Source organism: Ammospiza caudacuta, chromosome 27, assembly GCF_027887145.1.
Source record: "Ammospiza caudacuta isolate bAmmCau1 chromosome 27, bAmmCau1.pri, whole genome shotgun sequence".
Lineage (NCBI taxonomy): Eukaryota > Metazoa > Chordata > Aves > Passeriformes > Passerellidae > Ammospiza > Ammospiza caudacuta.
In genome coordinates this window covers 4,109,491-4,137,230 of record NC_080619.1, presented here as the reverse complement: position 1 = coordinate 4,137,230, position 27,740 = coordinate 4,109,491, and the positions used below count along the sequence as shown (strand labels likewise).

The 27,740-nt window shown below is 42.4% G+C and overlaps 3 protein-coding genes across 6 annotated transcripts; 1 reads left to right on the top strand and 2 right to left on the bottom strand.

The window, feature by feature from the left end:
- Positions 1-6: 6 nt before the first annotated feature.
- SOST (sclerostin) lies at positions 7-7,756 on the bottom strand. Its single transcript, XM_058820622.1, has 2 exons — positions 7,537-7,756; positions 7-2,860 (listed from the first exon to the last, which is right to left on the bottom strand). The coding sequence occupies exons 1-2, from the start codon at positions 7,754-7,756 to the stop codon at positions 2,442-2,444; spliced, it is 639 nt and encodes a 212-aa protein (XP_058676605.1). The 3' UTR covers positions 7-2,441.
- Positions 7,757-12,095: 4,339 nt separating this feature from the next.
- On the bottom strand, positions 12,096-21,479 carry DUSP3 (dual specificity phosphatase 3). Of its 2 annotated transcripts, XR_009275726.1 has the most exons (4): positions 21,319-21,479; positions 17,831-18,057; positions 14,147-16,391; positions 12,096-13,818 (listed from the first exon to the last, which is right to left on the bottom strand). XR_009275726.1 is itself a non-coding variant. In XM_058820490.1 (3 exons), the coding sequence occupies exons 1-3, from the start codon at positions 21,438-21,440 to the stop codon at positions 16,186-16,188; spliced, it is 555 nt and encodes a 184-aa protein (XP_058676473.1). In that variant the 5' UTR covers positions 21,441-21,479; the 3' UTR covers positions 12,096-16,185. The 2 variants fall into 2 exon arrangements, 1 of the variants encoding a protein (XP_058676473.1); XM_058820490.1 differs by having other exon boundaries at positions 12,096-16,391.
- LOC131568425 (ras-related protein Rab-18-B-like) lies at positions 21,354-26,048 on the top strand. 3 transcript variants are annotated; one of them, XM_058820488.1, is made up of 7 exons: positions 21,383-21,666; positions 21,737-21,792; positions 22,086-22,147; positions 22,509-22,581; positions 23,529-23,614; positions 24,002-24,068; positions 24,910-26,048. In XM_058820488.1, the coding sequence occupies exons 1-7, from the start codon at positions 21,602-21,604 to the stop codon at positions 25,083-25,085; spliced, it is 585 nt and encodes a 194-aa protein (XP_058676471.1). In that variant the 5' UTR covers positions 21,383-21,601; the 3' UTR covers positions 25,086-26,048. The 3 variants fall into 3 exon arrangements, with proteins under 3 accessions (XP_058676469.1, XP_058676471.1, XP_058676470.1); XM_058820487.1 differs by having other exon boundaries at positions 23,496-23,614; XM_058820486.1 differs by lacking the exon at positions 22,086-22,147 and having other exon boundaries at positions 21,354-21,792; positions 23,496-23,614.
- The last annotated feature ends 1,692 nt before the right edge of the window (positions 26,049-27,740 follow it).

Below are 27,740 nucleotides of genomic sequence, written 5' to 3'. Positions count from 1 at the left end.
AATATTTTTAAAGCAGTATTACTTCTCGTTCTCTACAAGTTGAAACATTGCATAAATAATTTTCTGGAAAAAAATAAATACGTAATTCACTCTCTGAAATGATATCTTTTGTCCCTAGGTTCTGGTCTCACATAAAACAACTGAAAAATCTATCAACATTTCAAATTTCCACATTTATATTATTTCAGCATAAATTCTACAGGAGGTATACAGCATTTGACAATTCACTTTCTAACAATATCCTTTAATGTAAAAACATAAACATTACTCTGAGTGTTGAGAAGCTAAGCAAAGGAAAATTGCTGCCAAACTAAAGAAAAAACAAAGCTGCATATCCTAAAGACTTTTCTAGAGGAATTGATGACTTAGCAGAGGCTCACTTTTAATGCAGAAGCACCAGCTCACTCCCAGAGCTGGGTTTGCACAGTTTTACTGCTGCAGAGTGTGTGGCCACATAATCCAACCTCTACAGAACAGAAAATGTAAATGGATGTGTCTAAGCTGATATTAAAGTCAAACATGTTCTAGGAAATAAGGAATAATCACTATATTCTATGTTAGACTATGGATAATGTTAGCTGCTTACAGGACAAACATCAGTGAGCTTATCTGGTTTGGGAGGAGCATCTTGTTCGTAAATCTGCTCCGCTCCAATTCCAGGAGAATTTGTTGAATTGTCCCTAAAACAAATCATTGCTCCCAAATCAATATGGTTCTAGTTGCCAGTTTTGAACTTATCAACCCCATAATCTTCTAATTAAAAACATGAGATGGATTTGTCGCACTTTTACTTCTGTTTTGAGAACATTAATGTCACATTTTGGTTCGAGAGGCAACACCTGGCGCACGAGGACATCTGGTAATGTGCTCATTTCCCAGCAATTTGACTTCATGCACCAGAACCTGAAATCCCTGCTACCCCAAACTTTCTAGGGCTCCTTCAGAGACTCTCCTGGTGCTTTCAGAACTGCAGCGTTGTCCTGCATCCTGGTCTGGGGAACGGATTCCAAGATTCTATCCCTATAAATATTCCCTTTGGAATAAAGCAAAATGTGGCTGTGACCACACCAGCTTCACTCTCCTCTGCCTCCCTGCTCCTCCAGGACACACAAACTGCCATGCACCTCCTGTCACCCTGATTTTTCTGATGAACTCAATAAATCTCATGGTTTTACATGTAAAATCTAGTGCTAAATGTGTTCTGGTGGCTCAATAATCTAATAATCGGATGGTTTTACATTTAAAATCTAACGCTAAATATTTTCCGGTGAACTCAAGAATTTAATTCTCCCCAGCAATACTGGTTGATTATCCACAAGGCTTGCAGTATTTTTGTTTTACAGGACATAAATAACTGCCCAGTGCTGGGAGCAAGACAAGATGCAATTCTTTGAGCTGCAGGAAGGACAACACAAGTGAGTGACAGCAGCAAACCCGTGAGACTGGGGGAGAAAACTTCAATTTATTTGTCCAGCATGCACATGGAAGGGTCCTTCTCTCCTGAAAAACTCATATTTAAGTTTTTCTAAGCTTTCTGATGTTTACATTCTTGTAACAAATTTCCTCATATGCTTTATGTAAATAACTCATTGTTTTGCATTCTTTTCTGGAGGAGGAGAAATTTGACAGACTGTTGGTTTGTCCAGTGTCATTGGAGAGGTGGCACTGTCACCCTCCAATCCACTGCCACTTTTGGAAATCTATAAATGCTGGAGCCAGAAATTAAAAATTCTCTTTTTGCCTTGAGAGAGCTGCGTGCTATTTCATGTCCTGTAGTGACAGGTGCCTCCAGCTGCCTTTATCTCATTCTTTATCACACATAAGTGCTACAATCTGACCCATTTTTTGCCTATTTGACCCAGCTCAGCAGAACGAATTGGAACCTTGTGCAGTCAGAACATCATGGTGTGACCTCCGAGTGCCTTTTGATGGTTCAGCAAACATCTGGAGCTGCTGGTCTGTGTCACCCAGTGCCACTGCCACATTTTCTGAAAAATCCCTTCGCCAGGATTTCTTCTCCTGGGAAGATGAGAAGCCTCAGAGAAAAGTGAAAACAATATTATCTCGTTTGCTTCTCCCTGTTTTGCTGCTTTGGAATTGTTTACCAACAGGTTTGATTGGTTTCATGTGAATTGTTTTTACTTAATGGCCAATCACCACCAGCTGTGTCGGACTCTGAGGAGTCAGCCACGACTTTTTCATCATCATTCTTGTCAAGCCTTCCGGCCGTACCCTTTCTCTTAGTTTTAGTATATTCTTTTAATACAATATAATACCATAAAATAATAAATCAGCCTTCTGAGAACATGGGAGGCAGATTCTCACCTCATCCTGGGCACCTCACAAACTCAACAACCCAGAGCCACCTCCATCCATCCATCCATCCATCCATCCATCCATCCATCCATCCATCCTTCCATCCTTCCATCCATCCTTCCCTCCTAATAGGCATTTTCCAGCTCGTGCTGGTTGGATTTGCCGCTCCTGGCTCTGGCCAGATGCGGTTTCTTGTTCTTCTGGGGCCGGGACACGTCCTTGCCGAAGTCCTTGAGCTCGGACTGGTTGTGGTAGCGGGTGTAGCGCTTGCACTTGCAGGCCGTGGCCGCCCGGAATTTGTAAGTCCGCGTCTCCTGCTGGGGACAGGCCATGAGGACGCGCTGGGTGCGGCTGTGCGCGGGGATGCAGCGGAAATCGGGCGCGTTCTGCCGCCACCACTTGCCGCGGCCGATGGAGTTGGGCAGCAGGTGCGAGGGCTCGCACTGGCCCGAGCACAGCAGCTCCTTCACCGGCTTCAGGCTGCGGCACGGCCCGTCCGTCAGGAACCGCGTGGTGCGAACCTCCCGGCAGCTGAAGGCGGCATCTGCGGACAGGGAACGCGTTAGTGCCTCGGCTGCCTCCCTGCGGCCCTGTTCCTGCCTTCCTCTAATCCTTCATTTCTGCTCCTCCCTTCAGCCCTGCTCTTCCCTTCAGGCCTGCTCTTCCCTTCAGCCCTGCTCTTCCCTTCAGGCCTGCTCTTCCCTTCCTCTAATCCTTCATTTCTGCACCCTCCCTGCGATCCTGTTCCTGCCTTCCTCTAATCCTTCATTTCTGCTCCTCTCTTCGGCCCTGCTCTTCCCTTCGGCCCTGCTCTTCCCTTCCTCTAATTCTTCATTTCTGCACCCTCCCTGCGGCCCTGTTCCTGCCTTCCTCTAATCCTTCATTTCTGCTCCTCCCTTCAGCCCTGCTCTTCCCTTCAGGCCTGCTCTTCCCTTCAGCCCTGCTCTTCCCTTCCTCTAATCCTTCATTTCTGCTCCCTCCCTGCAGTCCTGTTCCTGCCTTCCTCTAATCCTTCAGCCCTCCTCTTCCCTCCCTTCAGCCCTGCTCCTTCATTCCCATAATCCTTCATTTCTGCTTCTCCCTTCAATCCTGCTCTTCCCCTCAGCCCTGCAATCCTTCATGCCTGCTCCTCGCTTCCTTCATTCCTACTCCTCGCTTCCTTCAGTCCTGCTCCTTCATTCCTGTAATCCTTCATTTCTGCTTCTCCCTTCAATCCTGCTCTTCCCTTCTAATCCTGCTCGTCTCTGGAGTCCTGCTCTTCCCTTCAGTCCTGTTCTTTCAGCCCTGCTCTTCCCTGCATTCCTGCTCTTCCCTTCCTCTAATCCTTCAGCCCCCCTCTTCCCTTCCTTCAGTCCTGCTCTTCTCTAAAGTCCTCCTCCCTTCAGTCCTGCTCTTTTCTGTCAGTCCTCTAATCCTTCATGCCTGCTCCTCGCTTCCTTCATTCCTACTCCTCGCTTCCTTCAGTCCTGCTCCTTCATTCCTGTAATCTAATCCTTCATTTCTGCTCCTCCCTTCAGTCCTGTTCTTCCTTTCTAATCCTGCTCCCTGCCTTCAGTCCTGTTCTTTCAGTCCTGATCTTCCCTGCTTTCCTGCTCTTCCCATCCTGTAATCCTTCAGTCCTGCTCCTCCCTTACTTCAGTCCTGTTCCTGCCTTCCTCTAATCCTTCAGCCCTCCTCTTCCCTTCCTTCAGTCCTGCTCTTCCCTAAAGTCCTTCTCCTCCTTTCGGTCCTGCTCTTCCCTTCAGTCTTGCTCCTTGCTTCCTTCAGTCCTGTAATCCTTCATTTCTGCTCCTCCCTTCAGTCCTGCTCTTCCCTTCAGTCTGTTCTTTCAGTCCTGCTCTTCCCTGCTTTCCTGCTCTTTCCTTCTGTCAGTCCTGTAATCCTTCATGCCTGCTCCTCCCTTCCTTCAGTCCTGCTCCTTCATTCCTGTGATCCTTCATTTCTGCTCTTCCCTTCAATCCTGCTCTTCTCTTCTAATCCTGCTCTTCCCTTCCTGTAATCCTTTATTCCTGTTCTTTCCTTCATTCCTGTTCTTTCATTCCTGTAATCCTTTATTCCTGTTCTTTCCTTCATTCCTGTTCTTTCATTCCTGTAATCCTTTATTCCTGTTCCTTCCTTCATTCCTGTTCTTTCATTCCTGTAATCCTTTATTCCTGTTCTTTCCTTCATTCCTGTTCTTTCCTTCATTCCTGTAATCCTTTATTCCTGTTCCTTCCTTCATTCCTGTTCTTTCATTCCTGTAATCCTTTATTCCTGTTCTTTCCTTCATTCCTGTTCTTTCCTTCATTCCTGCTCTTCCCTTTACACCTGTTGTTTCATGCCCGTGATCCTTCATTCCTGCAATCCTTCAATCCTTTTCTTCCCTTCATTCTGGGCTCTTTCCCTGCCAGAAAGCGCCCTAAATCTACACCAAACCCAAACCCCAACCCAAACCCCAACCCAAACCCAAACCTCCCATGCCCTGGCTACCTGAGCTGCCAGTAGGAAGGAGGAACAATTTGGGGAATAAATGTGTTTTTAAGGGTTTATTTTACTTCTCACTATCCTCCTCTGATTTTGGTAGTAATAAAGTCACTCTGTACCTCTAAGCCAAGCCTGTTTTGCCCTCAGCCTCCAAACCTCCAGCTCAGTTTCTCTCACTCTCTCACCAAGTGCTATAATCTGACAGATTTTTTTGTTGTTGTTGATTTTTCTCTCCTCTGCCCAGCTGTGGCAGGGGAGGGTGAGTGAGTGGCTTTTGTGGGCCAGTGTCAAAGCACAAGATTTCCTGCAGCAGATCTCTCTCTGAGCCAGACTTGAACAGCAGATTTGCAGGAGAAATACCTCAAAAAACTCACCCATGCTGCTCCTGACTATTCAGCTACTCCAGCTGTAAAACCCTTGAGTAACAAAGTACAAATTGGTGAATAAAATCCACCAGATACTTTTCCTGTCAGTGATGTGCAGGGGGAAATGGGACAGCTGGGAATTTTTGGCAATATTCTCCTGGCTCCATTTAACTGTGGGCAACACCTTCCTCCACTGCTCTAGTTTAACTCTATTTACTTTAACTCTATTTACTCCAGATTTAAATTTTTTTTTGCCAATAAAAAAAGAGTGCTTCTTAAGTGATTTTTAGTTTGCATGATGTGTTCCAGGTTAGAGAAATCCCAGGTAAGGACAGCACTAAGGAATTCCCACTATTCAGGCAGCAGCTTTTCCAAATTTCCTGTTCTCTGTGGTAATTCCACATGTCCCACAAAGCTCCCTGAGAGAGCTAAAGGCATCTTCTGGCTGTTAGAACCTTTTTTCCTCTCCTTTTTCTCAATGGATAACTCTAGGCAAAGGAAGCATTAGAAAATAGAGGATTTCTTAGCATTAAGTATTTAGAAATTTTCCAGTTGTAGGAAGATAATTTTTCCCAAAAGTGGCTCTTTTCCCTTGTTTAATTTACTTGTTGGGAAGACACAAAATTTGATTTTTAAGTGCTTATCAAATAACTTCAACTAGAAGTTATTAATTTACATTAGTTATTCATCTACATTAATGTTCTTCTCTTGTCAAAAGGACAAAAAGGACAGATTTAACTCAGGAACACTGTTTATGGTGGAAATCTTCAAAGTCAGCTCACAGAAGGCTGTGTCTGTTAGGCCCATTCTCCTCACTGTGTGCAAGGTTTAGTTCAGCAAAAGAGAATTCTGACCCTGAATTATTAGTGACACAACAGTATTTGGACAGACATTTTAATTTTTGTTTTTCCTGTGAAGTATAGAAACAGGATTTTCAGTGCTCAGATTTATATTTGTCAAAGTACAGCTAGCAAAATTTCATTTTTTTTTTTTTAATTTTGAAGGACTGCATTAATGAAATTAAGCAATCCTTGTGACAAAAACACTGCCAACTGAACCCCACATGCACTTCAGTAACACTCTCAAGTTCCCTAAGCAGTCAAGAAAATTATGTCTGTCTGTAAATAAATAAATGAGTGGAATAAGGTGCATTTTACCTCCATAAAGCACAGGCAGTTAAATATCCAAGCACTTGCCTCAGCTCTGTAGGTGATATTTGTGCATTTATGTCCTGTGAGTGTGCAGGTGCAAAATCCCTCATGGTCTGGTGCTTATGTTCCAGAAATGGCCACTTTGGATCATAATTTTGATTCCTTATGTTAAAAATCCCAAAATAAGTATACAAGCCCATTGTGTATCTTAAACAGCTGCCCACTCTCCTTCAGTCTTTGATTGCTTAACTTGCTGTGCTTTCCACTTGGAAAAATATGCACAAATCCGTGGGGCAGGTTCCCAGCTGATGGCAGAGTAGTAAGAAGTTAAAAAATGAAGGTGTTGAGATGAGATAAAAAAAAACCATTCTTTTAAAATATTGTTAACCCTCTGGTTTTAAATGCCCTAAAGGCAGCTGCAGCAGAAATTCCCAATTGCCTTCAAGCCGTCCCCAGAAAAAGGAGGCTGGCTCAGATCTGCAATGCCCAACAGTGGAAATTCTAAGTTTGATCTGTGCCTGTGCTGCTCTGTGCTTTGTGCTGTGTCTGGAGGACCAAACTTGCCCTATTTTCCAGTGGAAAACTTTTTTAAATCCACATTTCTCTGTTTGGGGTTGGCTTTCCACCTCCTGTCTCTCCCCAAAAGGATGATGTCTTGCATCACTGCTAAAGTTAGACACTTGGTCGGGTGACAATGGATTTTGGAGCATTTTTGGCTGCTGGAACCTGGCTGAAGATCTGTCAGCCAGGAAGCAGCAAATTTCTCTCATTTAGCTGAGCACAGCCTCAATGTGCCACTTTTGGTGTGATCTTAGCCACAGCTGGTGTGGATGTTCCTAAATTACAAATTTATATTATTGTCTCCACTGTCAACCCATTCCCCATCCTAATATTAAACAGGGAAAGAGAATTTGTGATATTTCCTCACAAAACACAGAGAAGTGTTAAGTAAAATCTACAGATATTTGTTTTTATCTACAGGTATTAATTTCTACAGGTTGGATGTTTTGGAGTTGTCTGCAGAGTAGCAGTATTCAACAGAGAGCTGATGTTTGCATCAGTAAACTCCAATATATTCTTCCTAATATTTATATTCATACTTTTTCAACAGCAGATGCAAATCCCTGTCACTTAAAGCAGCTGGGCCACACCTAAAAGTGTTAATAAACAAACATAGATGATCACAAGTTTTCTTTTACAAATTGCTATGATCCAAACAGAAATAATGATATTTTTCTTACCGCTGAGGTCTGGAGTTTGTTGTATGTGTCTTCCTCCATGTTTTGCCTGGTTCATGGTGTTGTTGTTGCTGAAAGTCGGCTCCATTGGCGTTTCTGGATTTTCAGTGATCTCAGGAATGATTTCTGTAGCATCATTTTTAAACACCTGCCAGCCTTGCACAGAGTGAAGCGTGATTTGTGTCAGGACACAGACAGCACACACAGCCCAAGGGATCTGCATGGTCACAGATCAGCTTTTCAGCACCCTGACAGCCTCAGATCCTGGCCAAAGGCACATTATTCCCCTTTTTAAAATCCCTTTTAGAACCAAGCCAGCCAATGACTATACAAAGTGGGAAGGGCCAGACAACTCATTCATCTCAGCTTTTGTCAGTGTGAAATAAAATGGGTGTGTGGGGGTGGGTTGGTGACAATATTTTACAACTGTTATGCAAAAACTTCTCTCATCTACCTCATTTTTGAGCCTGGCAACAAAAGGTGATAGACAAGACTACAGTGAATTGCAACCTGCCAAGCCTTTCTGCAGTTTTGCTCTGACAGTGGTGTAATTAAAACCTGCTTCTGCCTCCATCCATATTTGAAACTTTGTCTTTTCCAAAGGTTTTCCAGATTTTTTACATTTTGCTGTTGTTATTCAGCAAATTCCCTCTTCCCTTTGCTCAATGTTTAAAGTGAGTAAATCTAGAAAATGTAGCTCAGTAATTCTGCTTTTCAGTCTCTGCAGGGAAATTATTAGGGTTTTTTCCCTCTCCTTTCCATAACAAGGAGCTTTTTTCCCTCTCCTTTCCATAAAAAGGAGCTCCACATTTTGTTTCATGTTCTTCTAAGCATCATTTTCCTTACTTACATGTAGTAAATCTATTTTTGGCTTGGAGCTGTACTGAACAAGCCGTGAAGGACTCCAAGTCCTGAAGGAGCAGGGACTAAAGAAGGATTTTGGTATTATTTTGGTCAGACAGGAATAGCACCATGAGAGCCTTGTCCAAAGTGACATCAGAGCTGCAGAAAAGCAGCACAGGAGAGCAGAGCAGAGCTGAGTGCTGGCAATCACTGAGTCCTTGCTGCTTTTTTACTCCTCTGTTTAAATGCCCTCAAAGTTGGATGTATCCACCAAAGCTCAGTTTCTGTTAATTTTTCGTGCAATATTTCCAAAAGCTGTTGTCTCTAGTGGGCCTGCACTGACAACAATCTCGTTTAGAGTGATCAGCTGTCACATAAAACAGAAAAATCTTCTTGATGTAGCTTCTCCCAAGCACTTAGACAATATGTATTCACTCTTCTATACAAACTATTACTAACTATTGCATTTATCTGTATAACCCACATGGAGAAATAATACCAAAACAATGTCTGAATGAAAAAACCAGAAGATCTATTTAGCCTGTGGCTTAAAACTTCTTGTCCATAAGAAGGGGGGCGGCCTAATAGATGCCAGGAATGAACCCAAAATTCAGCCATTCAGATTCCTTAACTACAAAAACATTTTTTTCACACCCTGTAGCTGCTTGCCTGCTCACAGCCCTTCCTGCAGCAAAGCAGACAGGCTCTGTGCTGCTTCCCGCCCCCAAAAATTGGATTTTTGTAGTTTTAATGAAGCACAGGAAAAAATAAAAAGAGTTATTAGGGAGAGAGTGTTCTCAGAATGAGCCCTGACAGGGTGGGACTGATACTGGAGCTGAATATATTATATCAGAATATTATATAAAATTATTATATATATTATTATATATAATATTCAGAGCTGAGCAATTCCATCCTCAGCCACTGCTGTGGTTCGCCCATAGCCAGAGCCAAACCCACACAGGGAAATGGATTTGTAGAAAATTCTCAAAACTTAACAAAAAGCTCACACAGTATACATGTGTATGCAAACTTTAAAATAAGAAATACTAATTTAGAAATACCATGGAATAAGGTAGATATTGTTGAGAGAGAAATTGAACTAGAAAGAAGTTTCAAAAGATAGCCTTGGAAAAAAGAATAAATGCTTTAAAAAAATAGAACTATAAAAAAATACATCGTAGTAAGACCCACAAAAAGTAATTTTAGATGATTAAAGCATTTACAGCATAATGTAGCCAAGAAATGCTTATAGGGTGGAAAACGTAAGACTTTGGGGATTTAGAATATAGAAATAAATATTTAATTTCTAAAATTATATTTAGAAATAAATATATCTAAATGTATATAGATAATATATATATATATTATCTATGATTTAGACTATAGAAATAAATATTCTATAAATATTTATATATTTATAGAAATATTTTTCTAACATGTAGAAATTTGTATGATAATTATTTATAATAATAAATTTATTATATTATCAGTAAATATAATAAATTCTATTATATTATAAATAAATAGTAATTATTTATACTAATAAATTTATTATATTATCAATAAATATAATAAATTCTATTATATTATCAAAAAATATATCCTAAATATATTTAGAATATAGAAATAAATATTGAGGTAGTATCTTAAGCAAGATGGAGGTTTTAGGGTGTAGACTGGCCGTTCTTCTTTACCTTATTTTTCCTTCTTCTCCATGGCTTTGGGTGATTTTTTTGTAACTGGACAGAAAAGTCCACATTGCAGCTTTGAGGGATCAGTTATTGGGTTAAAAGGGAAAATAATCTAGGTGTCAGTTCTTAATTGGAAATAAATATGAAGCAAAATGGAGGTTTTAGGGTGGAGACTGGTTGCTCTCCTTTACCTTCTTCTCCATGGGTTTGGGTGGCATTTTGTAATTGGACAGGAAAATCCACGTTGCAGACTTTGAGTGATCAGTTATTGGGTTAAAAGGGAAAATAATTTAGGTGTCATTTCATAATTGGATAGTTTAGTCTTAAAAGGCCTTGTAACAAGAGATTGTTGGCCATTTTGTGTTTTGCTAATGAAACCTGCAGAACTCACGTTGCGAGGTTGTTGCATTGATAAGAAACAATAAACACCCGAGTTTGAGCATGAATTATCATCTCAAGTGCCTTCAATCCAGACCCAGAGAAACCAATAACCCCCAGCAGAAAAGGCCTCAGCTGTGTCTGCCCTGCTCAGCAGCAACACAAACATCTCTGTAAGATCATCACAAACCCAAAAATGGGAATAAAGTTAACCCCACTGAGCCCAAAGCAGTGCTCTGCTCTGAGGAGGAAGCAGAGCCACCAGGAGTTAATTGGCATCTCCTGCTCAGCCTGAAGCCACTGCTGCTGCTTTCTGAACTCCAGAAGAGTTCAGAAACTCTTGAAACACTGTCCTGAAACACTGGCATTGAAGCCTGCAATTCAGGCACAGCTAAAGCAGCTCCTGAAATTCCTCAGTCATTCCAGCTCCTGAAATTCCTCAGTCATTTCATCTCCTGAAATTTCTCAGTCATTCCAACTCCTGAAATTCCTCAGTCATTCCAACTCCTGAAATTCCTCAGTCATTCCATCTCCTGAAATTCCTCAGTCATTCCAACTCCTGAAATTCCTCAGTCATTCCAGCTCCTGAAATTCCTCAGTCATTCCAATTCCTGAAATTCCTCAGTCATTCCATCTCCTGAAATTCCTCAGTCATTTCATCTCCTGAAATTCCTCAGTCATTCCATCTCCTGAAATTCCTCAGTCATTCCAGCTCCTGAAATTGCCTCAGTCATTTCATCTCCTGAAATTGCCTGTCATTCCATCTTCTGAAATTCCTCAGTCATTTCATCTCCTGAAATTCCTCAGTCATTTCGTCTCCTGAAATTCCTCAGTCATTCCAGCTCCTGAAATTCCTCGGTCATTTCAGCTCCTGAAATTCCTCAGTCATTCCAGCTCCTGAAATTACTCAGTCATTTCGTCTCCTGAAATTCCTCAGTCATTCCAGCTCCTGAAATTGCCTGTCATTCCATCTCCTGAAATTCCTCAGTCATTCCATCTCCTGAAATTCCTCAGTCATTTCATCTCCTGAAATTTCTCAGTCATTTCATCTCCTGAAATCCCTCAGTCATTCCAGCTCCTGAAATTGCCTCAGTCATTTCATCTCCTGAAATTGCCTGTCATTCCATCTCCTGAAATTCCTCAGTCATTCCAGCTCCTGAAATTGCCTCAGTCATTTCATCTCCTGAAATTGCCTGTCATTCCATCTCCTGAAATTCCTCAGTCATTTCATCTCCTGAAATTTCTCAGTCATTCCAGCTTCAGGTGCTTCCCTCCCCACCCCTGGGCCTGAGGGTTGTGCTCAGCATCCCAGCCCAAAGCTGTGCAGGTGCAATTCCAGCTTCTCTGTGCACAAACTTCACACACTGCCCAGGAATTCTGGTTTTGACCTGATCAAAATTCTGAATTTTGACATGATCAGAATTCTGTTTTGACATGAACTTTGCTTCTCAAACAGTTGTTTGTTTTTTGTTTTTGTTTTTTTTTTTTTTTCCATGCTGCAGCCTTTCCCAATCAACTTCCAGTTGCCTCAGAAGAATTCTGCAATGTCACAGAGTGAATAAAGTCTGAATGCTGTGGTGTCATCTCCTGCAAGAAGCCAAAATAAATGGATTCTTATTATTTTCCACCTCACACTGCTAAGTCATTCTGGTGGCTTGTCCTTTCCAGTGGTAAGAATTCCCTGGATTCACACCCCAGCACAGTTCAGGAGCCAGGGATGGCTCTCCAGGGAGGAAGAACAAGCCTACAGCTCCATCTGGTGAGTCAGCCAGCCAGCAGCACCAGCCTACAGGAGCTACAATTAAAACACACAACCAACACTTTGTTATTTCCAGGATTTATTTGCAGAATAAATTAATAAATAACTACAACTAATTCTCACCAGCAAATCCTTAAAAGACACCTCTCAGGCTTGTTCTATTTCTAGTTTTGCTCTTTGGTGAAGCCCAGAAAATAATTTTAGGAGAAATTTCTGTGCCAAACTAAGATTTCACTAGATAATCTCTGTGCTAAAAACATCATAGTAAACTAGCAGAACTAATATAAAAAATAAAATTAGGTAAAAATTTCTGCTTCTGGCATCAGAGTGTTGCTGTTTGCGACAAACAGTTCTTTCCAAACGTACCTCCCTAAATTAGCATTCTCGTAAGGAAGATCTCACAGCAAAGGGCAGGTGCTCAGCAATTTCAGAGGAATAAAAAGCTCTATTTTTTTCCAATACATTCTCAATTTCATATTACAAGGAAAGAAAGCTCTCATTCCCATATTTTATGTATCTTTCCTTCTACAATCAGGAAGAGAAATTTGGTATACAGCATATCACTGTGGGTCACAGACATACAAGACCTTCCTGGCCAGCTAAAATGGGCAGAGGAATTTGCAGCATGACGGTACTTGGAGAGCAAGACTCAGAGGAAGGCTATGATCCATTAATGGAGCAGTGCTCTGACATTTCAACTATTTTTAGCCTGCTCTAAAAGCAGAAATGGTTTTGTTGCTGAGTTGCCTATCAGTGATTTTAGATATGATACACTGTCTCAATTTTAAAACCAATTTATAACATTGTTTTACTTATGCCTCTCCACTCTCATATTGCAAAACATTTGCTAAATCAGTTTTGTTATACTGAGACAAATGGGCCAGAGTTTCCATAAGAGTGACCAGTGTCCCAAGAAGTAAAAATTATCTTGAATATAAGAACAGATTCCCCTGTTTTGATTTTCAATATTTCTTGTTAGTGACAACTACAGAAATATCACCATAAAGTAAACACACTCAATTTTAATAAACCATTCTGGTTTATTAAAGGTCAACAAAGATCTAATGCCTAATGGTTTCTTAGCTCTTTAATAGACTGGAATTTTGATTTCCAAGTAACAGGTGAAAGATAAAGTGCATCCAGTGTGAACTTCCCTTTTTCTTCCTTATAGTGCAAATAGGTGTTAAGAATACATGGTGTGAGACAATAATAAAAAAAAATCTATGTTTAAAGTATTTTTTAAAGGGCAATTTATAAATTAAACTGCAGTATGAAAAGTCAGCATTGTAGAAAAGGAGAAAAGGTAAGGCCAGTATTCCTGTTTCTAAAGCCACTACTCCTACTTCACACGACATGAAATTAGTAACTAGGAATTTTGAGGAAGCAATTAATCTACTCCTGATTAAGTGGATCAATGGGAGAAAGCAAACAGGTGTGTAATTAGGTAGTGGAATTGATTACTACTTATTAGTACCGAACCATCCTGGTTCAAAGCCAGCAGGGAATACTGACTGACAGTGGAGATGTGACAAGAACACCATGCAGAGTGTCCCTCCACTGTCACCTGAAGGACACAACAGAGAAAAGGCTCCTTGATGTGGCAGCTCCATCCTGTGGAAGGAAAAACAGGAAGAGTGGAGCTAAAGCAGAATAATCTGCTCTGGAATTTAACTTCAAGAACTTTACCTTGCTGTACAGAGCCCCCACTGCCTCTCCCCCACCTCAAACCACACAACCCCAAAATCAGCAGTAAAACAATGCATGCATGGCCTTTGTGATTTCTGATTGTAAACCGATGCATGCATGGCCTTTGTGATTTCTGATTCTAAACAATTTCTGATTGTAAAACAATGCATGGTTGTCCTTAGTGATTTCTGATTCTAAACAATTTCTGATTGTAAAACAATGCATGCATGGTTTGTGATTGCTGATTACTGACCTGAGTAGACAAAATTTCATCTGGGATCACATGTGCTACTATTGAAGTGTTTCTCTTTAAAACAGTGTTAAGATTTTTCATTCTAGAACTCCATTAAAGCACAGGTGAGAATGGAGCAGTCACCCAGGTTTCTGATGGTTTAACCAACAATTCCAGTTTGCAGTGGGAGATCACTGGCATGAATACAATGCTGTAAATCACAGGTACACATTTACCACTAAGTCAGGCACAGTGCAAACAAAGCTCCCTCTCCCAACACTCATTTCATCTGTAGTAAACAGAATCAAGTCATCATTTATTTGAATACAATGTAAATATTTCCTATACAGTGTGGTACATTACAGTGCTCATTTTTATTTCATGATACCATGCAAGCAATCCAAGAAGTCAAGAGTGTTCTTGTGCAAACTGCTTTGTAAGGAAGGAATCTGCACGTGAGGTCATTCCATTCTGTTACTGAACAGTGATAGTAAAGAAGAGATAAAGACACTGTAATTCCATACAAGCTTTGAAAGGCATTATATTAGGATACTTATATTATATATCCACCACAAACACTTCTAAATATTAATATTATTTCTTCCTTGTTCAAGTTCTTCCCTCAGCATTTGTAATTGACGTTTTTTCTACTATGATCTTGAAATAAAAGAGCATTTAATAACAGACTATTTCATGTCCATTGTAACAGAAAAGATAAAAAACTATTCTTGGAGACACAGTGTACATCAAGCATGGGTTCTGAATGGCTTTACTCTCACACTGTGTATAGCATAAATCCACACAAAACACTGCATGCACTTTCTTTTCCAAGTGAATGCATCTGTGCATTTGTACATTTGCTTCCCATTCCCTGAAGTTCCTGCATTCAAACCTTAGGCACCTGTGTGCATGAAAAAGAAGCTTTAGAAATTACAGTGCTCCTATTAAGAGTGAGTGAAGGGATGTGTTGGGGCTTTTGGGAGCTGGTGCTCTGGTTGAAAATATAGGGAGAAAATGTTTCTAAAATCATGGGATATTCAGGGGAAATGGAAAGAAAGGCTGGGCCTGGGAAAACATTAGACTTTAATGGATCATGCAAAACTGCACCTGTATAATAATTTAATGACTGTGATAAAAGATATGATTGTTATATGATAAATGACATAATTGTTAAATGTGATGGTTGTTTGGAAATTGGATATAATTATTGTTTAATCATAATAAGAATCATGAGAAACTATGTTTGGGGGGTTTGATGGAAATTACTGAAATCCATGCTTGGATGAAATCAATGTATTGGATTTTTGGATTGGGAGTGGCACTGGGGACATTGGGACAGTCCCAGTCCAGTGTCCCCAAGGGCTTGTCCTCAGCACCAGCTCCATGCAGGATGCCAGGGACCCAAGCATTAGGTCCAGTTTGCACTGGGAACAGGGAAATGGGGACACTGGGGACACTGGCAGTGGCACTGGGGACACTGGAAGTGGCACTGGGACAGTCCCAGTCCAGTGTCCCCCAAGGGCTCATCAAATTACAAGAATCCATGCTTGGATGAAATCAATGTATACAATAGAACAATGTAAGTTTAATAATGAATATGGAGTTATATAATAAGGGTATAAAACTGTGTTCATCCTGAACCCATGTCAGAGTCAGATTTGGGTCTGTGCCCCTGACACCCAGAGCTCTTCAATAAAAGCAGCTGCATATAATCAATCTGTGATTATGTGCTCCTGAACTGGTGAGACAGCTAAAGACAAAGCTTGAACAAATCACATTCAATGTCAACGCAAACCACATATGCTATGGAGCCTGCAGGGGCTCTGAAATGTGTGTGAAGACAGCTGAGTTACCCCTCTACAAACATCCCTTGATGGCAACAGCTCCAAACAGCGACACAATTTTGTCCCATCTCGAAAACATCACAGAGTTCCAGACGGACACTTTCACTAGACAAGCAGCAATTCCAGCCGGGCGGTTGAAATTCGCGTCTCTACAGCGCCTAACCCGTCCTCTAAAGCTCCGAGAAACCGAAAACAGAACCAGCGCAGCGCTGTGCTCTAGGGCTTGACCTTGCCCTCCTTGAGCAGGCGCTCGTTGAGCTGGCAGAGCTGCCGGAGGAAGCCGTCGTTGGGGCCGATCTCGCGCTGCTGGCGCACGGCGCAGAGCGCGCTGCGCACGTCCATGCCGCGCCGCAGCATCAGGTAGGCGATGACCAGCGTGGGCGAGCGGCTGTAGCCCTCGCGGCAGTGCACCAGCACCTGGCCTGCAGGGAGACAGCCACAGCTCAGGGTTAGGCTGCAAAACAACGGGAAATGTAATAACAGGTGATGCGTGTTGGGAAGGGTGAAAGTTTGCCAAGCGTCAGCCGGTAGAGCGTGGGACTCTTTGAGCCCCACGTTGGGCGCCAAGTGTGCCTGTAAGAGCCGAAATGAGGGATGTGGGACTCCAGGCAGCTCTCCAAAATGCAGCGTATTCCATCCAAGAGGTTACAGCGGGCCAGGGTCACTCACTTCAATGTCAAACAAAACTAATAATTTGCAGTAGCCGGTTAATCTTAAAACTGACTCCAACATCACCCAGCTCCAAGGCTCATCCTTGTTTTCCACATTAAAAAAACAGTGGTAGGTGTGGTAAACAACTGCTCAGACTGAAATGGAACTGCTGCAAATCCAGACTGACTCTGAATTTACTGACCCTGAAACTTTTGAGATTAAACTGAGCAGATTCAGTCATGGCACAGCAAACCCTTCTCTCCTCTTGCAGCCTGTTTCAGCGAGTCACAGTGCTAACTGCAAGAGTTGCATTTAATTTTTAGAATTTTTCATACTCCGCCAAACTGGATGAAGAATTTATTTCCATCTGTCAAAACCCACATCACAGCTCCAGAACCCCTTTGCCCATTTCAGAGAAAGAACTTCTAGAATTGTGGGAGTTCTCATTCCTGCTATTCAATGCTCAGTCACGAAGCAAGAAGGAAATTAGGCATGTGCAGAAATAACTGGAATGTTGAAATAGCTAGACAACACAAACACCATCTGTCCCACTGCACTGCGTCCTAGGATTTCTGCTCTGAGGAAACACACTACAGAGAAATGTGGCAATAAACAACATTGCAAATATGACCTTCAACTTTCCTGCAATCCTAGGAAATAGAGGCAATCAACACATAAAATAATACAATGACTTAATATAAGAAAAACTATAAGGTGACAGTCTGTATTCTTACTGTACATTTGGGAAAAAACCCCATGTAACAGGTTATGTGACTACTCTTCAGTACTTGTATTACTTATATCAATTCTGCCTTTAAATTGTAATTTCTAATGTCCTTAAACCACTTTTAACTGCTTAACTTATTTTTTAAAGAATATTTTATTAGAAGAGAAGAAGAGAAAAAGCAAAAATATCTAAGGAAAAGTAAAATCATCTCTTGCCAGAAAGAAACTATAATAAGATGCATCAGCTGTTTCTCATTTCAAAGTCAGCCCTACATAATTCTCTTTGCCAGGTACTGGAGACCTGCATGTATAAACACAAGACTAAGCTGTGCCTTCTTGTGCCTGATCCAGGGCCTTTATCTGAATTTTTCCCTTGGTTGTTCTGTGAATAATAAGAGCAAAGAAGCATTTTCAACAGCAAATGACTAAGAAACCTATGCAGTGCACAGAAAACATGGTAGAAAGGTATTTCAGTTTGCCTTACCATCCTTCTGGGAAAGGGCTTTGTCAATAAAATCAGCTGCCTCCTCAAAGTAGCGACTGAGGTTAAATTCCTGTGTATCATTAGCTTTAATGCCATGGTATCTGATGCCTGAGCCTTCATAGAACTCTGCATTAGTGTTCACATGCATGAATGATTTCCCCTCTGCTGCATTCAGAACATGGGTTATCCCCAGATGCTGCAGCCTCGTTATGTTCTTGGCTATGAACCTGCATGACAAAAAGTGTCAAGAAAATGATTAGAATTTGGTGAATCATCTCAGTATTTAGGTATTGAGAACCAAACCCTCGGATTTTTCTGCTAATAGATGCCAAATGTGCCCAGAAAGTGAATTAGCTACAGGTTATAAATTCACAAAAATATTCAGAGCCATGGTCCCTTACTTGAGCATGAGAGAATGCTGATTTCTTGTCTGACACTGAGGAATGCACACATGAAAGTGAATCTGCATCTGTTAGATCCTACTGTGGCATAAAATTCTAACTTTCTGAACAAAAAATTCTGACCAAAGTAGGAAAATACTGGAGATGATAACACATTAACTTCTAAGGTTAACAGTTATCCACATAAAATGATTTAAAAACCAGTTAAACAACCCTGCTCAGTAACACAAGTGACCATGCACCAACCTCAGCTTGTGCCCTGGGATGCAATGTACAGTAAGAGGAGCTAACCATAAAGGAATATCAGGAGAGCATTGACTCCTTTTTGCCATAATCCCACTACTTTTCATTCTGAGTCTGATGATTTCCTTATGTCACTTGAAATATTTGCCTCACTTTCCTGGGAAATAAAAAAAACCCACATGTTTTACCACTCTGTGTGGTCTCCCAGTAAAATCTAAGCCCCACTGGCCAACATCAGCAGAATGTGAGAGATCCTTTAGCTGAAGGATAAATCAGTTCCTGCACACTGTGTGAAAGGAAGTAGCCTAGACAGATTGTTTTTAAAAGCAGCTTTCAGTATGTGTTTAACTGGATATGGAAACAAATATTTTTTTAAAACTCCCCACAGCTCAACTCATAAATTGCAAGTACAAGAGGTCTTAATATTAAGCTGAGCTCCAGATAAGCATTTGTGCAGTATCATCCTGGACAAGTTTCTGTGAGATGGCAATGCATCCAGGGCTTTTGGCTGGACACTTAGGTAATCTAAAAAAATAAACATCCAAATTAGTTAGTTTACATCTATATGAATCTCTGAGTCCATTCACTCACAATTTTGATCTAATTCAAGGCCATGAACATCTTGAGAATTTCCTTCTTCCTGATGATTGCACACCCCTTAAATTCTAGTGAAAGCAGATGAAGATTTATGCATGACTGAAGCTTCTACATTTTCTGCTGTCTGTGCCAAGCAACCATGGCAATGAACCAAATATTTGTAAGACTTCATTACCCAAACAAATGCTGACAGATTTTCCATCTGGCAGGACATCATCTGTGCCAGGGGAGAAGTTTCAGTGTCTGGAGAATTCTGCTTTCAACACAAAAATCCTACAGAGCAAGGCCAAACCAAAAAGTGTTAATTCAGTGGTGAGTTCCTATGCTTAGTAGGGTGAGAACATGGTTTAATTAACATTATATAGATCAGCATATATCTGAGTGTTCAGCATCAACAGGAACTCCCATCCTGAAATCATGGTTGAATGTGACAACAGATTGTTATTTTTAAATTATTTACTGCACAAATCAGCTTGCAAACTATGACTTCCTTTTTTCCCCAGGAAAAAACTACTTGTTTTTTTACTACACTATTTTATAACTACTACAAATATGAAGGAGATGGTGGCTGTCAGACATCAGGCTGTTTACTGGATGATTTCAGTCCCCTTTCTAGATGTGAATGTCCTGGCAGTAACAAATATAATTTGGTTTGCCTTAGGAGTAAGTTAGTGACAATCTATGATCTTGACTTGTACTTCTTTAGAAGGTAAAAATCTAAAATAAGTACAGGGATCCAGTGTATTTAAAAAAAAAATCCCCCAATTTCACAGGAAAGAAGTGCACAGGAATGGACCAAAAAGGGAATGGAAAATCAGCAGTGTGAAAAATGTGAACTTTAGGATTGGCTTTTCTCAAATATTAAAATGAGTGTTATATGTGTTGTGTTAGAAAGTAATGCTGTATTAATTCTCTTAAGTAGTGTGTTTAATATGGTTTTAGGTTATAACAAAATGTTAAAATGGAAACTATGCTTTGTAGGATACTTTTTTCCTAAAGAAAGGATTCACACTGAGATAGCAGCCACAGGACACCTGAATCTTTCAGAGAAAGAGAATTTATTGCTCCATTATCAGGAGAAACGAACTAACGAACTTCTTCCTGCCTCGCTCTGTCAGGACGACGCTGTCAGGATTCAGAGGAAGAAGCTGACACTGACCAGACAGAATCCTGTGTTTAAATGGAATTTATGCATCATGTATGAGGTGTATGAATATGCAACAGGCTGTTGCTTTTAAGGGTTAATCCTCGGTTAACGGGTGTCCTTTTTCGGGCTTATTTTGCCCAGAAAGAGGTACCCAGATCCTCTGTAACTCTTTGTTTCTATTGTCTCATATTATCCTAAGCCTCTGTAACTCTTTGTTTCTATTGTTTCATATTATCCTAATCCAAATTGCCCAAATTTTTATTACTCTAATTATGTTACTATTTTTACAGCCATTTTATCACTATTCAACTTTTAACATTTCAAAAACAAGTGAGTGGCGTTTTTTACGAGCAGGATAGGACTGGATAACTGAAACCATGATGTGGCGTAAAAAATAAACCCCGCTGAGATCCAGCAGAGCCCGTCCTGCAGCCTGACTGCCCTGGGCTCGGAGCACCGGGAGCTGCTCGGTGACGGTCACGGCCCGACCCGGCCCTGCCCGGTTTCACTGCCCGCCGGGCACCGCACCTGGCCCGGCCCGAGTTCTTCACCCTCCGGGCACTGCACCCAGCCCAGCCCGAGTTCTTCACCCTCTGGGCACTGCACCCAGCCCGGCCCGAGTTCTTCACCCGCCGGGCACTGCACCCGGCCCAGCCCGGCCCCTCCACACACCGCACCCGGCCCAGCCCGAGTTCTTCACCCTCCGGGCACTGCACCCGGCCCAGCCCGAGTTCTTCACCCTCCGGGCACCGCACCTGGCCCGGCCCGAGTTCTTCACCCGCCGGGCACTGCACCCGGCCCAGCCCAGCCCGAGTTCTTCACCCTCCGGGCACTGCACCCGGCCCAGCCCGGCCCCTCCACACACCGCACCCGGCCCAGCCCAGCCAGGCCTCACTGCCCGCCGGGCACCACACCCGGCCCGGCCCTGCCCCTCTTCCCGCCGGGCACCGCACTCGGCCCGGCCCGGCCCGGCCTCTCCACACACCGCACCCGGCCCGGCCCCTCCGCACACCCCACCCAGCCCGGCCCGGCCCGGCCCCTCCGTCCCCCGTGCCCGCCCAGGCCGGGCCTGCCCCGCGCCCCCGCTCCGGCGCACTCACGCGTTCCCCACGTGGATGCGCGGCACCACCTCGTTGCTGTGCGCGCTGGGCAGGCTGTAGCAGCCGCTCCCGTTAGACAGGAGCTCGTTCAGCTCCTCCACGGAGAGCTGGAAATCGCCCATGGCCGAGCCCTTGGCGCTGCGGCTCCAGCCCGGCCCGCTCCCGCCCCGCCCGGCCCCGGCCGCCGCCTCCGAGGCGGGGCCGCACCGCCGGGAGCAGCGGGGGCCGCTCGGGGAGCGCAGCAGCAGCAGCAGCGGCGGTGCCTGGCCCGGAGCGCTGCGGGATGGAGCCCGCAGGCCTCACCCTGAAGCTGCTGCTGCTCGGGGACAGCGGCGTGGGCAAGTCCAGGTGCTGGAGCGGCCCGCGGGGGAGCCCCGAGCGCAGCCCCGCGCTGAGGCCGCGCTCTCTGTCCCCACAGCCTCCTGCGGAGGTTCACGGACGGCGCCTTCGAGCCGCGCCTCACACCCACCGTCGGTGAGCCCGGGGTCCGCCCGCCCGCGGCTGGGCTCCTTCCCGCTTGGGCTCCTTCTTGATGGGCTCGTTCCTGTTGGGCTCCTCCTTACTGGACTCGTTCCTGTTGGGCTCCTTTCTTCTTGCTGGGCTCCTTCTTGCTGGGTTCCTTTCTTCTTGCTGGGCTCCTTCTTGCTTGGCTTCTTTGTTTTGGGGTCCGGAGCCAGGATCGTGCAGATGTGAGGGCTGCCCAGGGTGTTCGGGTGCCGAACTTTTTCAGCAGTTCCTCCTGACGAGCCTCCCTTTCTAACTCTCAGGTATTGATTTTAAAGTGAAGAAAATGCTGGTGGACGGCCGTGCAGTGCAGCTGGCCATATGGGTATGTTTTGTTCCAGACAGATGGGGGTGTGTTGGGTTTTGAGAGGTGTGCAAGCTTCAAGAGCTCGTTTTTGTGGTTTCCTCGTTTCCTTCCTGCTCCTCCTCTCTCTTTGCTGAAGTCTTCCTCACGTTGAGATTTCATGAGTGTCGTGATGGTACAGCAGGAGCTGCAGACAAACAGAACCGCTTCTAGTCTTCCTTAGTCAAGGTTTGGGACTTCCTTCCATTTCATGTTTTCCTTACTGCTCAGGAGTTAAAATTTTAAATTTGCTTATCTTGTTTAGTTTAAAATACCCTTTTTTTGTTGTTATAAATGTATTTGATGTTGTGTGTTTGGGGTTATTTCCCCCCTCCTTCTGCAGGATACAGCAGGACAGGAGCGTTTCAGAACAGTGACTCCCAGTTACTACAGAGGAGCTCAAGGGGTTGTTTTAGGTATGAAATAAATGGAAGAAAAGCATGATTACAGAAATTGTGGGCTTTATTTCTCCTAAATGTGCATGTCCTTGCAGAAGGAAGTTATCCAAGATAATCAGAGGAATAATTATGGCTGAAACACTGGGTATGCAAAACCACAGGCAGGAAATATTGCTGCTTCAATTTATTGCTTAAATTAAAAAGACAGAGATGTCATGGTGCTGGCTGTTGAGTGGATGAATTATTAGCTTTGTAGCTATCACATGGGTGATTTTCTGATAATAAGGCTAATCAGGGGTTGTGTTGTGTTCATTTCCCCATGATTTTGCTTTTTTCTCCCACCAGAAACTATTGATGTGATTGTTGTGATTATGGTAAGACTTGAGGTTTGTACACAAAGCCCTTTCTGTGTGGCAACAGCAATTAGAAAACAAAGGGGTTCTTCCTTTCAGGATTTGTGAAGACTAACCTTAACTTTGCTGTACAAAATATTCTTTCTGTGATTTTTAAACTTTAGTGATTTATGTAAATGCAGTTATTAAGTTACCAGTACCCAAAAGTGGCTTTGAACTCAGTCCATGTTTTACCAGCAGCATGTGCATGTAGTTATACATAAAATTAGCTGACAAAATACCTATCTAAAAATATTCTCTGTGGCCTAATTCAGCACTACCAACAGATAGAGTATTTCTGTTGGCAAATCTGATTTTCCCTCCAGAGGTGCTTGTGTTCTGTAATCCTGAGGGAGCACAGCCCAGTGTGTTCCAGCTGTGGGAGGAGTGTGTGGTTAATCCCTCTTTCTGTAGTTTCCTAGCACCTTTTGTTTTTTCCAGGCAGTAGTTAGGAAGTGTGGATGGACTAAATTCTGTGACAATGAAGGAAATGTTGTCCAAGGCTCTACAGCTGTTAAACTCCTTTTCCTCTGTTCTCAGTGTATGATATTACAAGAAAAGCAACTTTCACAGGACTAGGAAGGTGGCTGAACGAGCTGGAGATGTACACCACCCCCAGCAGCACTGTGAAGATGTTGGTTGGCAATAAAACTGATAAGGTCAGTTTGGGAATGCATCCTTTTCCATTCTTCCCTGGGTTATTTATTCATCAGAGTGTGTAAATGTGAGGTGAGTGCTGTAAGTAACACAGCTGTTGTGTCAGGAGGTAATTCACTCTGCAGCTCAGCTGGGAAGGCTCCATCTCTGGATTATTTATTCATCAGAGTGTATAAATGTGAGGTGAGTGCTGTAAGTAACACAGCCAGCCTGGCAGTGAGCTACAGAGTGGGAGACTCCAGTTGATTATTACATATCACAGACATTTTTCCTTTCAACAAAACTTCATTTTTGAGGTTTAGTTCTCATTTCAGTGCTGCTTTTCTGGGTGCTTTTTGAAAGTGGCAAGTGTAGCTTATTTCAGTTGTGTTCTTCATCTGTCTCTGCAGCCTGAGCGTGAAGTGGAGAGAAAAGAAGGGCTCCAGCTTGCCAGGAAACACTCACTGCTTTTTATAGGTATGAACCTCTGGGACAAAAACTTCCACATTCAAATGCTTATTTTGGTATTGCCAAGCATGAATGTACAATTGTTTTTCAGCTTGATGGGTTGTTAAACCTTTTTTTTAAAATACCTAATTAATATGAGTTCCTTTTGCTGTAATTCCTGTGCAGGGATGTAGGTTTCAGATTCTGCATTGACCAGAAGCATTTTTCTCTGAAACAGAGAATTTACAGAGATTTTTTTTACAGAAACAGAGATTTACTGCATATACTGTACAGGCATAAATTTCATATTCTCTTGAAACTAGCAGGATTTTTCAATTCAGAGCCCAGAAGACTGAAATTTTCCTCCTTACTGATGTCTGCAAGGACCTTGGCTGATCTTTCATTTCCAAGTTTCTGTTGCAGCTACATAAAAGACAATATTTGTAGAGCAACAATAAAATGTACAATGTGAAGATATAAAGGTGGGAGTTTCTAAAGAGGAAGTTTCTTGAAAAGATTTCTAGGAGAAATTAAACACATAGGGGACAACATGCAATTACCTCTGTATTCTTTCTCAGCTTGGTTGTGGAATAATTATCTTCTAGATTTACTGTCACAACCTGAGAAGAATTTCTTTTTTTTTCCATTATGGAGAAAATGGGCAACTGTGGATTTCTTTTTGGTGGAAAAATGTGATACTTCAGACTGGGTTGTATTTCTGTTTATCCTACATAAGTGTACATTTAAGAGAAAGGAGAGGAGATTCACTAATTAAAAAACTCCCATCTTCTCTCTGGTCCCAAAATACATTTTTCTAAGTGGAATATACTCCCTGCAAATAAGATAAAATATTTTTTCCCCTTTTCTCCAGAGACCAGTGCCAAGACACAGGATGGAGTGCACCATGCCTTTGAGGAGCTGGTCATAAAGATCCTGCAGACTCCAGATCTTTGGGATAAGGGCACAGGGAAAAAGGGAATCCAGCTCATGGAATCTTCAGCACAGCAGCATAAAGGGTTATGTGGTGCCTACTGTGCACTTATTTAAATGTACAGCTGGCTGTTCTGCCTGACTGGAGGCAAAAAAAAAGGGGGTGGGGATGGGATTCCAAGCACCAATCTGTGCCATCAGTTGTGCAGATGCAAACCACAAACTCATTAGCAAAATACATTTTTATTCGTTAACAAAATACAGTTTCCCCTTCCCTTTTGCACAACTGCTGCCTGCAGGTATTTTTCTGGTAGCTCTCAGATTTTTCACTATTAAATCATAGTGCTGCTTAGAGAATTGTGCTGTTGCTGTATTCAACATGGACTTTTGCTGGAATTCCTGCCTCAGCATAAATTAATTGGTATTCAGTTCTGGAATATTATTGAGAAGATTCTCTTCCCTTGGATGGCATGGGAGGCTTTGAGGCACCCAAGTCACTTTCATGTAGTTACTCAGCAGGAGTTTGATCAGTGGACAGAGTTTCCTGATTTTGGATGGTTTTAAAAAGTCAAAATTGCTACATGTGCCCAGACAGTAAGCTGAGTTACTGGTTAATTTTGGGGCTGGATGAAGAGGATGTGAATTTTAATACTTGTCAGGAAAAGTGCAGGGCACTGGTGATTGCTGTTCTCTTTGCACTGAGGATCAGGGATTTTTAGGGTTGTGATGAAGAGGATGTGTATTTTAACAGGAAAAGTGCAGGACACTGTGGTGATTGCTGTACTAAGGGTCAGGGATGAGGTGCACTCATCATTTTGGGCTGTGGTTTTGCAGTCACTGAGAGTCTCTGCAAACCCTTGTTCTCTTCCAGAAACCACAGACAAAATTGAAAATTTTATCAGAATTGATAAAAATGTTATCAGAAATTGATAAAACTCAATTTCACAGAAAATGTGCTGCTTATGGGAGACTTTGCACTTGGGTGTCTGTCACCAATCCCCCTATGAAGTTACCCTTTTGTCTTTTACATTTGTAATGGCAATATTGTATTTTTACTAACTTACGTTAAAATAAATGAAAATTCCAGATGTAACTTGTGCCTTGCTTCTGTTAATGCATATTCCTACTATTAGACTGTGTTAGATAATAAAGCAAACATAACAGCTTTATTTACCACTAGCCATGCAAAATATTTTAAGATGTTATGATAGCAACCTTGCTTTAAATAAATTCTGACCCTTAGCTTTTTAACTTAAATCTGAATCTTCTAAATATATTCATGTCTTGCAGACACTAAAAATCAGTGTGTAACCTGAAATACACAGCTAGGGTGAGATCAGTCTGGCCATTTATTATTTTCATAAAATGATTTAGTTTAAAATGCTGTTACTGAAATAATTTTTGAAGTATTTCCTATAGTTTTTCACAGGATCAAGGTATATCTGTCATGAATTGCCTCTCTAAGAATCCTTTTTGGTAGCACATGGTTGCAGAGCTGACAGCCCACTGCATGTGGAGGAGTCCTCAGCATTTTTTGAGGTCACCAGGCTGCAGCACTGACAAATGCAGGAAAAAATTCTGTTTTTGTAGCAGTGGGAACAGAACCTCAATGCCCACGGGCAGGACCACACATGGAAGTTCTCATTTGGAGAGGATGGGTGGGGATGATTCTTCTGCACAACTTTCTGGGCTTGACATAATGTAGATTCAGTGACACTGGTGTGTAAGAAATGTGCTTTTAATATGCAGCTTTTAGTTCTGCTAAATGTCATGGAACAAGAAGAACATTATGTGTTAGGATATAAGGAACACCAAAAGCTCTTGTTTAATACAGAGGAAATATCAGACCTCAGCAGGCAAGTGAGAACAGGAACTAGTTACAGCTACCATGCACCTGTGCAATGCTCTCCCCTCAAATCCCCCAAGGATGAAGCACAGCTACTTCCAGAATCATCTCTGCACCTTCCTAAGACCCACTCAAAAATACTCTATATTCAAGTCTCAAATATATACAAGGTCCTTTAAGAGTTTTCTTCTCCAGGCCAATTAGATGCTCTGGAAGCCTTTACCAGATTTGGAACAGAAGTGGTCACAAATGCTGGAAGGATGAAGATTTTGACTTGTAGCTCCTCCTTTGAGTGCATAAATGCTGGAAGGATGAAGATTTTGAGCTGTAGCTCCTCTTTTTAGTACATAAATGCTGGAAGGATGAAGATTTTGAGCTGTAGCTCCTCTTTTTAGTACATAAATGTTGGAAGGATGATGATTTTGACCTGTGGCTCCTCCTTTGAGTGCCCTTTTTGGAGCTGTTCCATTGGTGTCAAGGCTGTGGCCCACCATGTAGCACAGGCAAAGATGTTTTGCAGAAACAAAGCTTCCTAACTGTCCTGTTTTAGAACCATTTGCAGTTGTTTTCATGTACACTATAAAAATCTGTGGTTTAGGATTTAATTAAATTTGCTTTAATTTAATTAAAGGTACCCTCAGAGGTTGTTCAGCTTTTGTGACTGGGAAAGTGAGCATAAGTTGTGGATGAGCAGACAATACCTGTGAGCTGTGCAAGATAATTTGGAGTACAGGAAAATGTGATGGACATAAAAACCCCTCCTATAGCTGGCCTAGTTTTTAGTGCCTAATTAGGAATTGAAATTAATGCTTCTGTGTGAAGGGAAGCATGTTTTGCTGGCCAGCTGAACTTGTTGAGCCTCTCTCCAAAGAACACTTCCCACCCAGCTGAAGGAGCTTGTTCCTTCATTCTGAGGTGTTCAATCT

Bases quoted from the DNA above. Each gene is read 5' to 3' on its own strand.
- DUSP3 (XM_058820490.1), bottom strand. From the start codon at position 21,440: ATGGGCGATTTCCAGCTCTCCGTGGAGGAGCTGAACGAGCTCCTGTCT. The intron at 18,058-21,318 runs GTGAGTGCGCCG...TTTGTCATGCAG, and splicing joins CGCATCCACGTGGGGAACGC to GTTCATAGCCAAGAACATAA. The intron at 16,392-17,830 runs GTAAGGCAAACT...GTCTCCCTGCAG, and splicing joins AGCCCTTTCCCAGAAGGATG to GCCAGGTGCTGGTGCACTGC.
- SOST (XM_058820622.1), bottom strand. From the start codon at position 7,756: ATGCAGATCCCTTGGGCTGTGTGTGCTGTCTGTGTCCTGACACAAATC. The intron at 2,861-7,536 runs GTAAGAAAAATA...CCCTGTCCGCAG, and splicing joins ACAAACTCCAGACCTCAGCG to ATGCCGCCTTCAGCTGCCGG.
- LOC131568425 (XM_058820486.1), top strand. From the start codon at position 21,439: ATGGCCGAGCCCTTGGCGCTGCGGCTCCAGCCCGGCCCGCTCCCGCCC. The intron at 22,582-23,495 runs GTATGAAATAAA...CTCTGTTCTCAG, and splicing joins AGCTCAAGGGGTTGTTTTAG to TGTATGATATTACAAGAAAA. The intron at 24,069-24,909 runs GTATGAACCTCT...CCTTTTCTCCAG, and splicing joins ACACTCACTGCTTTTTATAG to AGACCAGTGCCAAGACACAG.